This window comes from Dasypus novemcinctus, chromosome 6, assembly GCF_030445035.2.
Source record: "Dasypus novemcinctus isolate mDasNov1 chromosome 6, mDasNov1.1.hap2, whole genome shotgun sequence".
Taxonomy (NCBI): domain Eukaryota; kingdom Metazoa; phylum Chordata; class Mammalia; order Cingulata; family Dasypodidae; genus Dasypus; species Dasypus novemcinctus.
In genome coordinates this window covers 109,334,815-109,351,280 of record NC_080678.1, presented here as the reverse complement: position 1 = coordinate 109,351,280, position 16,466 = coordinate 109,334,815, and the positions used below count along the sequence as shown (strand labels likewise).

The 16,466-nt window shown below is 45.6% G+C and overlaps 1 protein-coding gene across 1 annotated transcript in view; it reads right to left on the bottom strand.

The window, feature by feature from the left end:
• The window catches only part of LOC131278927 (anthrax toxin receptor-like), a 60,809-nt gene that overhangs the window by 24,556 nt on the left and 19,787 nt on the right, over nucleotides 1–16,466 (bottom strand). The window contains exons 4-10 of the mRNA XM_058299564.1: nucleotides 15,657–15,741; nucleotides 15,519–15,552; nucleotides 14,423–14,502; nucleotides 14,277–14,345; nucleotides 13,865–13,942; nucleotides 13,686–13,746; nucleotides 5,660–5,755 (exon numbers count right to left, since the gene is read on the bottom strand). Coding sequence (XP_058155547.1) covers nucleotides 5,660–5,755; nucleotides 13,686–13,746; nucleotides 13,865–13,942; nucleotides 14,277–14,345; nucleotides 14,423–14,502; nucleotides 15,519–15,552; nucleotides 15,657–15,741 — 503 coding nt within the window. The remainder of the gene's footprint in view (nucleotides 1–5,659; nucleotides 5,756–13,685; nucleotides 13,747–13,864; nucleotides 13,943–14,276; nucleotides 14,346–14,422; nucleotides 14,503–15,518; nucleotides 15,553–15,656; nucleotides 15,742–16,466) is intronic.

Below are 16,466 nucleotides of genomic sequence, written 5' to 3'. Positions count from 1 at the left end.
TCACAAAGTTACTTGAAACAATAAATGAGTTCAGCAAAGTAGCAGGATATAAGATCAACATGCAAAAATCAATAATGTCTCTGTACACTAATATTAAATAATCTGAAGAGGAAATCAGGGGGAAATTACATTTACAATAGCAAGAAAAAGATTCTAATACCTAGGAATCAATTTAACCAAAGAAGTACAGGAATTACATGCAGAGAACTACAAAATAATGTTAAAAGAAATCAATGAGGAACTAAACAAATTGGGTTTGATTTCCAGTGCTTCCTAAGGAAGACACCACAGAGAGCTGATGCTGCAACAAGCAGGCACCGCAAGAGCAGATGCAACCACTGTAACAAGCAGATACTGCAACCGCTGCAACAAGCAGACTGCCACAATCAGCAGACACCGTAATCAGCAGAAGTCTCAACCACCACAATGAGCAGACACCACAGCCAGCAGGGAGTGGATGTGTTTCAGGGCTTTGCTTCCCACATGGGAGGTCCTGGGTTCAGTTCCTGGTGCCTCCTAGAGAAGATGAGCAGACACAGCAAGCACAATGAGCAGACAGACAAGGGAGCCATCTGGGAGCAAGTTAAAAACAAACAAACAAACAAATAAATAAATCTTTATTTTAAAAAATAAGATTATATGCCATGATCAAGTGGGTTTTATCCCAGGTGTGCAAGGGTGAGTCAACACAAGAAAATTAGTGTAATAAACCACATTGATAAATTGAAGAAGAAAAATTACACGATCCCTTTGAATGATGCAGAAAAGGCATTTGAAAAAATATAGCACATTTTCTTGATAGAAAATACTCCAAACGATAGGAATAGAAGAAAGCTTTCTCAAAATGGTAAAACACATAAGTGAAAAAACTAGTTAGCATTGTATTCAACGATGAAAGATTGAAAGCTTTCCTGCCGAGATCACTGACAAGACAAGGATGTGCACTGCCATCACTGTTATTCAACATTGTGCTAGAAGTTCTATCTAGAACAATTAGGCTAGATAAAGAAATAAAAGGCACCCAAATAGGAAAGGAAGAAGTAAAACTTTCACTATTTGCTGATGATATGATCCTATTTCCAGAAATTCCTGGAAATTCCACAACACAGCTATTAGAACTAAAACACAAGTTCAGCAAAGTGGCAGGACACAAGATTAATACCCAAAAGTCAATAGCGTTTCTATACACTACTGATGTGGAATCTGAGGAGGAAATGAGAAAACAAATTCCATATTTGCAACTGAAAGAATCAAATATTTGGGAATAAACTTAGCCAAGGACATAAAGGACCTATATTCAAAAGACTAGAATATTGCTAAAAGAAACCAAAGAAGACTTCAATAAATGTAAGGACATTCTGTGTTCCTGGATTGGAAGACTAAATATCGTTAAGATGTCAATTCTACCCAAACTGATTTACAGATTCAACACTACATTAAAAATCCTGGCACCCTTTTTATCTTCTCAGAAATGGAAAAGCCAATTATCAAATTTATTTGGAGGAGTAAGGGGCCCTCAGTAACCAAAACTGTCTTTAAAAAGAAGAACAAAATTGGAGGACTCTCACTTCCTGACTTGAAGCATACACTTAGCTACATCACTAAAAACATGGTACTGGCATAAAGACAGACAGATTGACCAATGAATCAAGAACTCAGAAATAGATCCTCACATCTACAGGCAAGGGCCTTTTGACAAGCACTCAAGTCCTCCCAGCTGAGCCAGAACAGTCTATTTAATAAATGGTGCTGGAAGAACTGGATATCCATATCCAAAAGAAAGAAAGAGGGTCTCTATCTCACACCTTATTTTAAAAAATTAAATCAAAATGGATCAAGGACAAAAATATAAAAGTGAGAACCATAAAACTCCCAAAATAAAATGTTCTGGAATTTGATAGTGGTGATGGATGCACAACTCTGTGAATGTACTAAAAATCGCTGAATTGTACCTTTTTTAACATTTAACTTTATGGAATGTGAATTATGTCTCAATGAAGCTGTAAGAAAATCTTTGTCAGTAAAGTTAATGATGTCCCATTGTTAAATTAATAAATAAAGAAATAAAGACAGAAAAAAGAAAATGTAGGAACGCATCTACAAGATATTGTGATAGGCTGTATTTTCATAAACTTTACACCAAAAGCATGACCAACAAAAGAAAATAAAGATAAATGGGACCTCCTCAAAATTAAACACTTTTGTACCTCAAAGGATTTTGTCCAAAGGGTAAAAAGGCAGCTGACTCAATGGTAGAAAATAGTTGGCAATCACATATCTGATAAAGATTTAATATACATGCTATATAAAGAGATCATATAACTCAGCAATAGAAAGGCAAACTACCCAATGAAAAAATGGACAAAAGACTTGAAAAGACAATTGTCCAAAGAAGAAATAAACATGGCAAAGAAACATGAAAAAATGTTATACAGCACTAGTGATTAAGGTAATGTAAATCAAAACTACAATGAAATATCATTTCATACCTGTTACACTGGCTGTTATTAAAAAGTCTGAAAATTGGAAGAGTTGGAGAGGATGCGGAGAGATAGGAATGCTTATTCACTGTTGGTGGAGATGTAGAATGGTATAGCCACTGTGGAGGACTGTTTGGCAGTTTCTAAAGAAGTCAAATATAGATTTGTCATGTGACCTGGCAATACCACTACTGGGTGTATACACAGAAGAACTGAGAGCAGTGACAAGAATAGATGGATGTTCATAGCATTATTCATGATGGCCAAAAGCTGGAAACAACCCCGGTGTCCATCAACTGATGAATGGATTAACAAATTGTGCTGTGTACACATGATGAAATATTAAGCAGCTTTAAGAAGAAATGAAGTCATGAAGCATGTGACAACATGGAAGAACCTGGAGGACATTATGATGAGTGAAGTAAACCAGACACAAAAGGACAAATACTGTATGGCTGCACTATTATGAACAAAATGTATTATGTAAACTCATGGAGTTAATAATTAAAATATAGGTCACCAGAAAATAGAATGAGGTTAGAGAATAGAGAGCTGAGGGTTAATTTGTACAGAATTGGTAAAAAGGTTGTTTGTAAATCTTTGGAAATAAATGTCTTTAGCACGTACTATTGTGAAAATAGTACATGCTAAAGACAGAAAATGTGGAACAGGTGAGAACACATCATGGTATTTGTAACTAGCAGAGCTATTATATGGCTATGACAGTGGTTGAAGGGGTATGTTTAAGGTAATGTTTATTACTAGAAAGAAAGCTAAAAAATGTAACATGGGATTGTATAACAGTGAAACCTCATGTAAAATATGAATATGTGTGATACTGCATGCACACTGTAAATACAAATATACTAGACAAAGAGCAGAACAGCTCTGTGTATGGCAGGAGAAGCATAGATTGAGAGGTGTTGAGTTTGGTTTCTTTGTTGTTTGTTTATTATTATTGTTATTGCTGTTATTGGAATGATGAAAATGCTCCAAAAATGATTGAAGTGATGAATGGAACAACTATGTGATTATAATGAATACCAATGATTATATCCTTTGGAAGGATTTATGCTTTATTAATATGATTCAATAAAATAGAATTGTTTAAAAAAAAACGAAGTGTGTTATCAGTTTAGAAATGCTCACTAATTTTGATGGGACTGGCATCCAGGTGTTATTTCCTGAGTAACTTAATTTTTAAAACACATGGATCAAAAATGAAACAGAACTCTCAGTTATGGCCCTAACCACTTCATTAATTTTAGAAACTCATAGGTCTCATGAAGAAATATCTGTAGGGGATTACAGTTTCTTTGATTCCAGTTCAGTCTGTTTTTCTTCTATAAATTTAGGAAATTAAATTTCACTATGCTGCATTTGAGACTGGAAACAATAGTTACTTGGGTTTGGGATCAGGGTAATGTTTTATTCTCTATTCTTTCCTCTACTTCCCTGTGGCCACATCAATCTTATAATTAAGAATCTTTAACAATTGTGATTGTTTTTCTCTTTTCCACCACGGATCAGGGCTCTTCTCAACAAAACGGTTCATTTCCATGGGGACGGGCGTGTTGGCCCATCTCAATTGTCAGAGGAGCCAAGAAACTGGTGATCTGGACAGATCTGGAAACTCATCTTCAAAGTAGGTGCTGAGGCAATGTGGGAAGGTTGGGATTCACTGGAAAACAGAGCCCCAGGGAGTGGATGACCACAGCATGTCCAAGGTCAGGGGCAGGAAGTGCAGGGCACTGCAGGTGCTGCCAAGTCACAGCCAAGATTGCTCATGGCCAAGACGGCTGTGTGAGGGGCAAGGTGGGCAGATCAGGAGGGAGGGGCTGCCTAGAATGAGCTCATCACCCGAATTCACAGGCCTTTCCCCTGTCGTGAAAACAACATGTGAAAGTCAAATCTTGTGGAACAGGGGGCCACACTGGCTATTAAATTTTTCTTCTCATTTCTCAGTTTTCCAAAAGTTTTCCCAGGTGTTTTAATAAGAGGAAAACATGATTGGAAGGAACAAGACAAATTCTCAGCACATCAGAGCTGCTCACGATGTGCCACATGCCGTGGCTCTGCCCATGTGGTGTGACTGGGTGCCCGGTGCCCAGCACTGACTCAGAGGGGACACCAGGGACCCCTGAGGGGGCACAGGAACCCCCAGCCCTCTTGGGAAGGACCCAGAAGCATTTCCAGGGCCGTCAGGTGGGCTCCGCCTGCACCAGAAACTCTCTTCTAGGTGAACTAGAAGGCACCCTCCATGGTTTTGGCTATCAGCACTGGGGGGCTCGGGTCCACCCACGCTGGGGAAGGGCAGGTAAAGGGGAACAGCACTCTCCTGGGTGGAGAGCCAGTGCCAAGATCCTCCCTGTGCTCTGCCCCTAGAGGAGCAGATGCCCACCAGTGCTGGAGAAGGGAGCAGTTCTGGGTCTACCAGGTGGCTGGGCAAGGCACTGGCCCAGGAAAATGCAACCGTAACAACCGGAGGCAGCGAGGAGGTGGCAGGCAGAGGGTGCTGAGGGATGCCCAGCAGCCCAGGCTCTGGGGAAGGCCCACCCAGCCCCAGCTCCCCGGGGGCCACCTGCCAGGCCCTCTGCTTCCTAAGGCTGCTCACCCTCGGCCACGTGCCTGGCACCTCAGTCCTGCCAAGTAATAGGCTGCTTCTTACATTTTCACACAATTATTACGCCCTCAAGGGCACCTCCCCCTCTACTACGAGATCTTGCCACGACCATGGCCCGTGTTATAGGAAAGAAAACAGGCTCAGGAGCCAAGGCCCTGGGGCCTGGGCCTCAGACTCTGGAGCGCAGGCCTGGCTGGGGCTCCTTGTCTCAGCTCAGGATGAGCCACCTTCCCTGCAGGGGCCAGTGGCCCAGGCAGGGCACAGGGCCCGGGCTGGCTGCCCATGCCCCCAGAGCCACCTGTGGCCTCCATCTTGGCCCTGGGGAGGACTCCCTGTGAGGCGGAGCTCAGCCCTGCTCCAGGTGCCTGGGGTCTGTTTCTGGTCAGGGTGGGAGGGGGCCAAGCCCCTCACCCATCTGACCCTGTGTGGCATGCTACCTCTGACCCTACTGTGTCTACTGAAAGAGGCCAGCAAGGACAGGCAAGGCTAGGCGTCTCAGAAGCAACCCGTGCTGTGGGGTCACTCGGGACTCAGAGGCATCTGGGCAGGTACTTACCTTTGAACTTGGTTCTGCTGAACTTGAATCTGCAAATAATGTCCTTATTCAGGGCATTCGCAAAGCCTCTTCCATGCACCTTGATATCAGGGCTTTCTGCAAGGACAACGTGGAACAGGCTTGTGAGGATGCACTCAGGGCTGTGTTCCCTTGGCTCTTCCTTTCAGGACAGGCTGCCCCAGAACAAACATCCAAGGGGACTCAGGCAAGGAAGCAGCTGTGGGGACACCACCTCTGGGGGACACCACCTCCAAGCAGCCTCTTCTCACCACTGATTCTTAGAAACCCTGACTGTGCCCTGCCAGGCCTCTCCTTAGGGTGAGCTCCGCCCCTGAAATCCCAAGGGGCTTCCTAAAGCCATGGGATGCTGGCAGTGGGCAGTCACCCCTTGCTTTACAGGTGAGAGCAGAGCTCAGCCCAGGTGCGGAGGGCCTCCCACACTCGCAGACCCGGCACCAAAAGTCACAGTCGAGCAGGTCCCTGCTGGCCGCGCTCAGCAGGGCCCCACGGCTGTGGCCGGGGAGAGGGCTCCTGCCCAGTTCCCGAGTGGGCGCGGGACTCAGGATTCCACCTCGGGGAGGAGGCAGCTGCCGGCCAATGAGCAGGCGCCCCTGCCACGCTGGGAGGCCCTTCTCCCCCTGCGCTGAGCTGGAGCATGCTGGACGTCGGGCTGGGCCATGTCTTTCCTCCACGCCTGAGCCGCGCTTGTCGGGCTCCCCGTCCTCTGATGCTGTGACTTGCAGGTTTCAAATGGCCACTCAGTTTTGTGCAGCGGGGATGATGGCTAATTTTTCCTGTGTGACGTCCGTCTCGTGTGTTCCTGTGCTCCACTGGCTGGTGCTGTGTCGAGGCGGCTCTAAATATGCTTTTCCTTTCTTCTTGTTCGTAAACATTTTTTTTTGAGAGGGGAAAAATGTACTTGCACACAGATACCCACAAGCACCCTCACAGAGCCACTCACAAATGAGCAACTTCCTGCACACTTCAAACACACTCACACACCACACACATTCACACACACACAAACACATGCACACACATATAGACACCCAAATACAAACAAAGGCACATACACATGCATATGTGCACACACCACACATCCAAAAACACATATTCATGCTCACACATACACATGCACACATTGCAAATACACATACACACTGCATGTACATAGACAGATACATACACAAACATGATTCTCACACATGCCCATGAACACACAAACACACATGGATATGCATGCATGCACACACACAACCCAAATACACACATACACATGCATGTACACACACGATGATATCCACATGCACACACATATGAAGTCTGAAATACATACACACAAACATGCATGCATATACACATACAGGTTCATGTTCCTCTTATACTCGTATCTGTGCACAAAAGCATGCCTGCACACACACACAATTGTTCTGGTCCACTAGGATGCCGAAAGCAATATACCAGAAATGGGTTGGCTTTTACAGTGGGGATTTATTACCGTACAAGTTCATGGTTCTGAGCCTTGGAAAGCTCCAAATCAAGGCACCATCAAGATGGTACCTTCCTCCTGAAGACCGGCTGCCAGTGACCCTAGCCTCCTCTGTCACACTGCAAGGTCCTTGGTGGCATCTGCTGGTCTCCCTCCTCCTCCAGGCTGTGTTGCTTCCAGCTTCTTCCTTCCATGGCTTTCTCTCTTTGTGTGGATTTCATTATCTTATAAGGGACTCCAATAAGAGGATTAAGACCCACCCTGGGCCAGGCCTTAACTGAAGGAACCTCATCAAAAGGCCCTACTTACTACAGGTCCACACCCACAGGAATGGATCAGCTTTAAGAACGTACTTTTCTGGGGTCTACACAGGTTCAGACCATCACATTCCACCCCGTAAACTCCAAAAAGACATGTTCTTGCCATATTGAAATACATTCATTCCATCACAACATCCCAGAAGCCTTAATTCATTTCAGTAACAATATTAAGTAAACTTCTCATCAAAATCAGTTACAGCTGTCATCTGTCCTGGGGCACAGTTCCTCTGGCTGTGGACCTGGGGACTCAGAGAACAAGTTACCTGCTTTCAAGAGACACAGAAGGGATAGTCATAGGGCCAACATTCCCACTGCTATAGGGAGAAATTGGAAGGAAAACAGGGGTCATGGGTCCCAAACAATTCCGAAACCCTTCAGGGCAGACCCATGAGATTTCCAGGTCTGAGAGTCATTATGGAACAACGGTGTGACCTCAGGCCCTAGTACATCAGAAGCTCCACCCTTTCCAGGTGTTTGACAGGGTCCCTGCCTGCCCCAAACACTAGGGTGAAGACTCCAGCATCATCAAATGTTGAGGTGACAGCCAGCTCTCAACCCCACATTGTCAAGCATCTGGGTGGCAAACAGCCTCTCCATCATCCCCAAGGCATCTGAGAAATCTGGGGTGGTGCCACTCTTACAACAACAAGGCAAAAGGTTGCTGCCTCCAAGCTCCTGGGTGTACTCATACCTTCACATAGCAGGGCTGACCTCCAAGCTCCCAGGTGTACTCACACCTTCCACATAGCAGGGCTGACCTCCAAGCTCCTGGGCATACTCACACCTTCCACATGGCAGGGCTGACCTCCAAGCTCCCAGGTGTACTCATACCTTCCACATGGCAGGGCTGACCTCCAGGCTCCTGGGTGTACTCGCACCTTCCACATGGCAGGGCTGATCTCCAAGCTCTCGGTGTACTCACACCTTCCACATGGCAGGGCTGAGCTCCAAGCTCCTGTGTGTACTCTCACCTCCACATGGCAGGGCTGACCTCCAAGCTCCCAGGCATTCTCACACCTCCACATGGCAGGGATGACCTCCAGGCTCCAGGGTGTACTCAACCTTCTACATGGCAGGGCTGGTCTGCTCTCTTGGCTGAATACTGTCTACGGTCCAGACCTCAGCTGCCATGGTTGTGCCTTTGAAGTCATTTTTCCATCAATCTACCCCATTTCTGTTCCTTATAGACCAAACCGGTAATGGCTCCATTCGTACAGATTTTGCAAAAAACTTGTTGGTTTCACAGGTAGAACACTGGGGTCCAGGCCATAAGACAAAGGACCTTCTGCAGATCCTCCCTGGATGGTTGCATTCCCAGTCCTGATGCACACTGATGACCGGCTCCCTGTTCAGAGATGTTTTCACATGGGGCACTATTCTCTGGAGACTCACTTTCCAGAAGCTCAGAATTTACCAAGTCATCAATATCTGCTCTCTTTGTGCCCATCAGTTCACTCCTCACTTATCCCTTTCCTCTCACATTTTACTATGAGCTTCAAGGAGAAGCCAGGCTGCATTTTCTACATTTAGTCTCAAATCTCTTCAGCTACATTACCAAGCTTGCCATTTCCAAATTCTATCATCTTCCATATGATATCAGGACTCAACTTTGCCAAATTCTCTGCCACTTTAAAACAAGTATCGCCTTTCTTCCAGTTTGCAACGACACACTCATCATCTCTGACTAAGGCCTCATCAGAAGTTCCTTTAGCATCTGTGTTTCTACCAACAATCTCTTCAAAGTACTCTGGGCCATTCCTATCAAGCCCTACCCAATTCTTCCCACCTCTACTTTTTATCCCATTTAACAGCTTTTTTTTTTTTTTGTATTTTTTAACATTATTGAATTATATCACTCATGCATAAACATAGATAAAGAAATAGTGTAAGAAACATATAAACCTCATACAGGGCTCTCATACCTCATCCTATCACCAATACCTTACATTGTTGTGGAGCATTTTTTACTCATGATTAAAGAGCATCCTTAAAATACTACTAATAACCAAAGAATCTTACATTTGGTTTATTTTTCCCTAACCCACCCTATTATTATTATTTTTTATGTTTATATCATTTATACATGAACACACATAAATAATATGTGTATAGAAAAGTTGTGAACTTACAAAGCAAACATGCATAACATCATACAGGGGTCTCATACATCAACTCACCACCAACATTTTTGCATTGTTATGAGACATCTGTTACAAATTGTGAAAGAATATCTTCAAAATCTTACTCCTAACCATAGTCCTTATCTTTTATTTGGTATATTTTCCCCCCAAACCACCGTGCTATTATGTTTTTAATGTATTTTTATGATAGAAGTTACAAACTTACAAAACAATCATGTACATGTACAGAATGCTTATACAACATCCCTCTGTCAACACATCACATCATGGTGGAACATTTGTTACAGATTATGAGATAATATCATTGATCATTACTAGGTCCATAGCATATATTTGGCACACTTTTTCCATACTCCCACAGTATCAACACAGTACATCTTTAACATAGATGCATGAATATTACATCACTGCTGTTAATTACAGCACATAGGTCACTCCAATTGTTTTCCCATGCTTCATTACATTCCCACCAACCTGCAATAGTGATGTACTTCTGCTCTAGCTCACAAAGAACTCTTGCATCTGTACCATCAACCACAATTCCCACCGACCTCTGGTTTTACTGTGTGATTTAGTCCCTAAGTAATTCTCTAGCTTTCTGTCAATTGGCATTTACATTCCTAGACTACCCTTTTCAGCCACATTCCCATTTATAAACCAGCTGTTACTCACTATAATGTGGTACCTTCAATTCTATACAGTTCCACACTTTTACAGTAAGGTTAATTAAAACTTTTACATACATTAAACATCAGAGGTATACCTCAGTCCTCCTCTTATCTCCTTTAAGACTCCACCACCTACCACCAGGTCTTAAAAATATTTTCCTACATTTTCTTCTAGAAACTTTATGGCTCCTGCTTTTATATTTAGATTTTTGATCCATTTTGAGTTAATTTTTGTAGAAAGTGTGAGATATAGGGGGGTCCTCTTTCCTTCTTTTGACTATGAATATCTAGTTCTCTCAGCACCATTTGTTGAATGGACTGTTCTGCTCGAGTTGGAGGTGTTTGACAGGCTTGTCAAAAATCACTAAACCATAGATGTGAGGGTCTTATTTTTGAACCATCAGTCTGGATCCATCGGTCTATGTTTCTGTCTTTATGCCAGGACCATGCTATTTTACCACTGTAGCTAGATAATATGAATCAAAGAGTGGAAGTGAGAGTCCACCAACTTCACTTTTCCTTTTAAGATGTTTCTGGTTAGTAAAGACCCCTTACCCTTCCAAATAAATTGGATAAGTGTGTTTTCCATTTATTTTTTAAATGCTGGTAGAATTTTTATCAGGTTTACATTGAATCTGTTTATCAGTTTGAGTAGAATTGATATCTTTAATGATATTTAGTTTTCCAATCTGTGAGCATGGAATGTTCTTCCCATTATTTAGGTCTTTTTTTTTTTCTTTTAACAATGAGTTGCAGGTTTCTGAATAAAAATGCTTTACATTGTTGGTTTAGTTTATTTCTAAATATTTGGGTTTTATCTTTTGTATTTTGGTTTCACTATTCTTTTTACACTTTTACTTACTTTTACTGATATGTTCTTCATTTGTAGAATCTCTCTTAAGCCTCTCTCTCCTGTCTTTTCAGGCTCCTGCACTCCCTTTAGTATTTCCTGCAAAGCTGATCTCTTGGTTACAAACTCTCTCAGTCTCTGTTTATCTGTGAATGTTCTAAACTTTCCCTCATTTCTGAAAGACAATTTTGCTGGATATAAGATTCTTGGCTGGAAACTTTTCCTCTTGCAGTATCTTAAATATATCATACCACTGTCTTCCAGCCTCTGTGGTTTCTAATATGAAATTGGCACTTAGTCTTATTGGGTGTCCTTTACATGTTATGCATTGTTTTTCTCTTGCTATTCTCAGAATTCTCCCTTCGACTTTGGCATTTGACATTCTGATTACTATGTGCCTCACAGTTGGTCTATTTGGATTTATTCAGTTGGGAGTACATTGTGCTCCTTGGACATGGATATCTATATTCTTCAATAGGGTTGGGAAATTTCCTACCAGTATTTCTTCAAATATTCCTTATGCCCCCTTTCCTTCTCTTCTCCTTCTGGGACACCCATGACATGAATGTTTGCACTTCTCTAGCTGTTATTTAGTTCCCCAAGACCATGTTCAATTTTTTCCATTCTTTTCTTCATCTGTTCTTTTGTGTATTTGCTTTCAGAGTTCATTTCTTCAAGCTCACCAATCCTTTCTTCTGCATCTTCAAATCTGCTATTATAAAATTCCAGTGTATTTTTAATTTCATTTATTGCACCTTTCATTCCCATAAGATCTGCTATTGTTCTATGTATGCTTTCAAATTCTTCTTTGTGCTCATCCAATGTTTTTTTTAATATCCTTAATCCCCTTAGCCATCTCATTGAATTTATTGAGGTTTGTTTGAACATCTATGATTAGATGTTTTAACTCCTTTATGTAATGTGGAGGCTTGTCTTGTTCCTTTAACGGGGCCATATCTTCCTGTTTCTTGGTGTGGATTGTAATTTTTTGTTGCTGCTTGGCATGTGGCTACTAAATGTATTTATTCTGGGTGCAGTTTCTCTCTTTAGGGCTCTTGCCTTTTCTCCCTTGCTCGTTATTTAGTACGAGCCAAGGATGTCATTGGTGCTGTAAGCTGTGGAGGTTCAAGTTACCCTCATTGCCCCAGGGACTGATGATGCTTCTCCCAGTTTTCTCCTTTGCCAGGGGTAGGGACAGAGCCACGGCCTTGTATAATAATCCAAGTCATACAGGCCTAGACTCCAGTTGCCCAGAGAGACTAATGAAGCTCCACGCCCCTTTTTTCCCTGCCTGGGGAGGAGATGAAGCTGCAGGTGTGGGCAGCAATCTATGCCATGCAGGCCCAAAATGATGACAGATGACCTGGTAGACTTCTGACTATTTGGTCCGTGCCAAACAAATGAACCCACAGTTACCTGGAGAGGCTGGTGCAGGGCCTGCCAGCTTCCTCTCTGCTAGAGGTGGGGCTGAAGCATAGGCTAGGACTACAGGATGATCTTGGTGAAAGAAGCTGGTCCCTACCTTCACTGTAATTTTCAGTCAACCTGGCTTACCCTCATCCAGGGGGATGGAGTCAAAATGGTGGCTACTGGCCTCTTTCAAACTTGGACTGGCTCAAACTTTAGCAGTTCTTAGGATTATATTTGAACCTGCTGAATTTTCTAATTAGTAGTTGAATTTGGTGCCCAAACATCTCTTCCTGGTTTTTGGAAGTGGAACTTCCATTTATAGACACAGAATAGGTCCTGATGTTGCAGGATATTTGTCTGGTCTCCTGGAAGCCCCAAACAGGTGTTTTAGACAGCTCTGGGGGATTACTAACTGCCCTGTAGCACAAACTGTCTCCAGGAGCTCCTTATTCTGTTGCCATTTTGCTGGTTGTCCCATCTAACAGATTTTAAACATTTTTGGTATTTGCAATAGCAGCTACCCACTTTCTTATTACCAAAAATCTGTTCCAGTTTGCTAGGCTGCCAAAAGCAACATACCAGAAATGGGTTGGCTTTTAGAGTGGGGATTTATTTGCTTTCAGATTACAGTTCTGAGGTCTTCTTCCTGAAGACCACCTGCTGATGATCCTGGACTCCAATGTATGTTGCATGGCACATGGTGCATCTGCTGATTTCTCTCTTCTCTTCTGGGTGTCCTTATTTCCAGCATCTTGCTTCTGTTGCTGTCTCTCTCTTCTTCTGAATTTCATTCACTTTAAACAACTCCAGTAATAGGACAGAGAACAACCCTGGGCTATGCCTTAAATGAAGTAACCTTATCAAAAGGGAAAGACCCTACGTACATTAGGTTCACACCCACAAGAATGGAATAGCTTTAAGAACATGCTTTTCTGGGGTCTATACAGCCTCAACCACCACAACAACACATGTACATACACACACACACAAACACATGCCAACACCCACATGCACATATATACACTCATGAAAGGAACACACATACACACATTCACACCCATATATATTCACACACATACACACATGCATATCCACATACACATGCACACACATACCTCTGTCTACACCAGGAACACCTCAGCCCTTACCTCCCATGCAGACACTGGTAGGCTCCAGATATTTAATTTCGATACAGCTCTTCTCAATTACCTAGAATCCACAGTGGGCAGAAGGGCAGGGCATGAGCGGTGGGGAGATTCTCAACAAGCCCCTCCTCAATTTCAGCTTCTCACGCCCATCAGGCTTCTCACGTCCAGTTCCCACTCACCTGGGAAATGATGCTTGACAGGGAGTTCAGATCAGGGACCCCAAATACATGGTCCTTGGAATGTGCAATTCCTTCCAGCTACAAGGGAGAGGAGGTAGTTGGGATGCACAGCCAGGGCATGGAAGGGGCAGCTGGTTCCACAAATGGGACAGTGCCTGGCCAACACATCAGGGTCTGGGCAGTGTTTCCCTGGAACTAGATCCTTCATCTGCAGCAGAACTCATGGGGGACAGCCTCCACCCTCAGCTGGGGTGCAACCGAGCCCGCCAACTCCATCCTTTAAAGTGGACGGGGTAGACCCAAGTAATTGCGGGGGGTTAGGATGGCATCCCTTGGCTACCCGGGGCTACCTCTGACTCCTGCCCCCCAAAAAGGCTCAAGGGCGGCCCCCACATTACCTGTTCTCACTTACCTGTTTTTGCTCAAACTCGTTTGCACCAATGGCGAAAACGATCGCTCCCATCTTCCGAGCCTTTCGAGCCTAAGAGAAAGAAGGCGCTGAGTAGAATTCCCCAGAATCAGCACAGCATAATGTCTGTAATGATGGATTGGACTCACTTCCTCCGCAGCCAGCCAGTCTGCCCCTTCAGGTATTTTTGCAGCTGTCAGAGCATAGACCACTCTGGTGACCTTCCTACCTGGAGGACAAGCAAAGAGGGGCCAGGTGGGAACGGCACCTGGGGTGCACCAGGGAGCCACGGCAGCAGAACTTCAGGGCTGCCCATGCTGGGACATGGCCCAGTGCCCCACACCAAGTCCTCGCAGGCAAGGCGTGGCATCTCACCGGGACGCATGTGCCGGCCACCCTACTCTGCAGGCTTTCAGCAGAGAAGGGCCTGAGCCCAGGACCCACCTGGCAGACAGGAGACCGAGCCCACCTCAGGGCCCCTCCTGCCTGGCTGCCCCACCCTCCCCCACCAGATGGTACCACCTGTGCCAGGAAGGGAAACCCAGCTCGTGCACCTGACAGGTGCAAGACTCCAGAACAGCAGGGAGACCACAGGCTGACCTGCCGTAATGGGTGGGCTGCAGGTTCAGGGTAAGGGATCCCTGAGCTGGGCTGGCCTGGGGGTTCCTGCCAGTGTCCTGGTCCCCAGGGACCCTGGCCAAGGCCCTGGATGGGGGACCATGCACCCAGCCAAGGGCTCTGCAAACCCCAGTGCAGCCCCCTGAGAAGCCTGGAAGGACGTCAGTCCTGGTCTGAGGACAGCACCGAACACCATCAGGGAGGGAGACACAGGGTGGAAGGAAGAAGAGCCGAAAGCCACAGTGCAGCTCAGAGGGCGCAGCAGGCAACAAAGGGCAGCAATCGAGAAGACGTTCCGTAAATCAAACCCTATGTCTGCGTGGGGCCCTCGTCTGCTTCCTTTTCTTTTCACAACTGCATGTCAGAGAGGGAAATGACCTTACCCGGACGCACCTGCAGACTCTCAAAACCAAAGGTGCAGGCAGATACCTTAGTTCTCATAAAGGCAAGGTGGGTATTATCTTAGCCTCCTTGTACAGAGGAGGAATCTGTAACTGGGAGACCGTAAGGAACTTCCTCCAGCTCAGAGCTAGAACGTGGGGGAGGGATGGGAACCTGAACGCGCTGATGCCCAAGCCCGGCTTTGCCCTCGACCCCTGAGAACATGGAGGGCAGGAGGGGGCTTACCTTGAGAGCTGGATTTTCTCATCATCATATTTGCCTGCAACAAAAGAAGGAAATGTTGGACAAGGGGGTTAGATGAACAAGGAGCCCTCCAAGAACGTGATACAGAGGGATGAACTCCCCAGGCTCCAGCAGCTGTACCTTCTCTAGTCCTTCATTCACGTAGGAAGATGACACCAGATTACGCTCACGCATGAGTCTCCGAAGACCTTGTTGAAGATATTCTCTGAAACGCAACATGGAGAAGGCAGTGAGGTGGGCGTGGCCCTCCCACAGTGGCTCTGCATGGACATGCAAGGACGCAGGTGCATCTCACATGCAGACAGGACTCCGCTGTCCCCATGGGCTCGGCCTGGCTTGCTGGGTGCATCCCTGACCCACAGCACCCAGCCCCCAGCCCCAGGGACCCTGCCTCTGACCGTCCACTCCACAGTGGGGGCATCCCTGCATGTGCAGCTGCGAGGCAGCACTCACGAGGGACCAGTGTTTCTGTGGAACTCCTGGGGGACCCCCAGCAGGCAGCCCACTGGAGGCTGTTTGGGAAAGCTCATCCTGCTTCTCCACTGCCCACCCCCTCCCCTGTTCAGCAGCCCCCTTGGGGGGAGCTCAGTGCCACTAGATGCTTGTGTCAGCGCTAGAGGAAGCAGCAAATAGGCCTAAGAGGGTTCCTGGGCTGCTGGGGGAGAAAGGCCGAAAGCTGGAAGGAGGGTGGCCTGTGGGCAGAGGGGGGCAGTGGGGGCAGACTTACAGGCCCGCCCAGCCCAGGAGGTGGGGTGGGACCACTGGAGGCTGGTGTGCAGGCTCCGCCTCCCTGGGCAAGCCCCTCCTCCTGCAGGTGCCTCTTGCCCTAGGACCCCCCTCCCTGGTCTCACTCTCCTGACAGCCCAGCTGGGGCCACCCAGTCCCTGTGCTCTGGCCTCTGCCCCCACAGCAGATCCACCAGGACCCTGC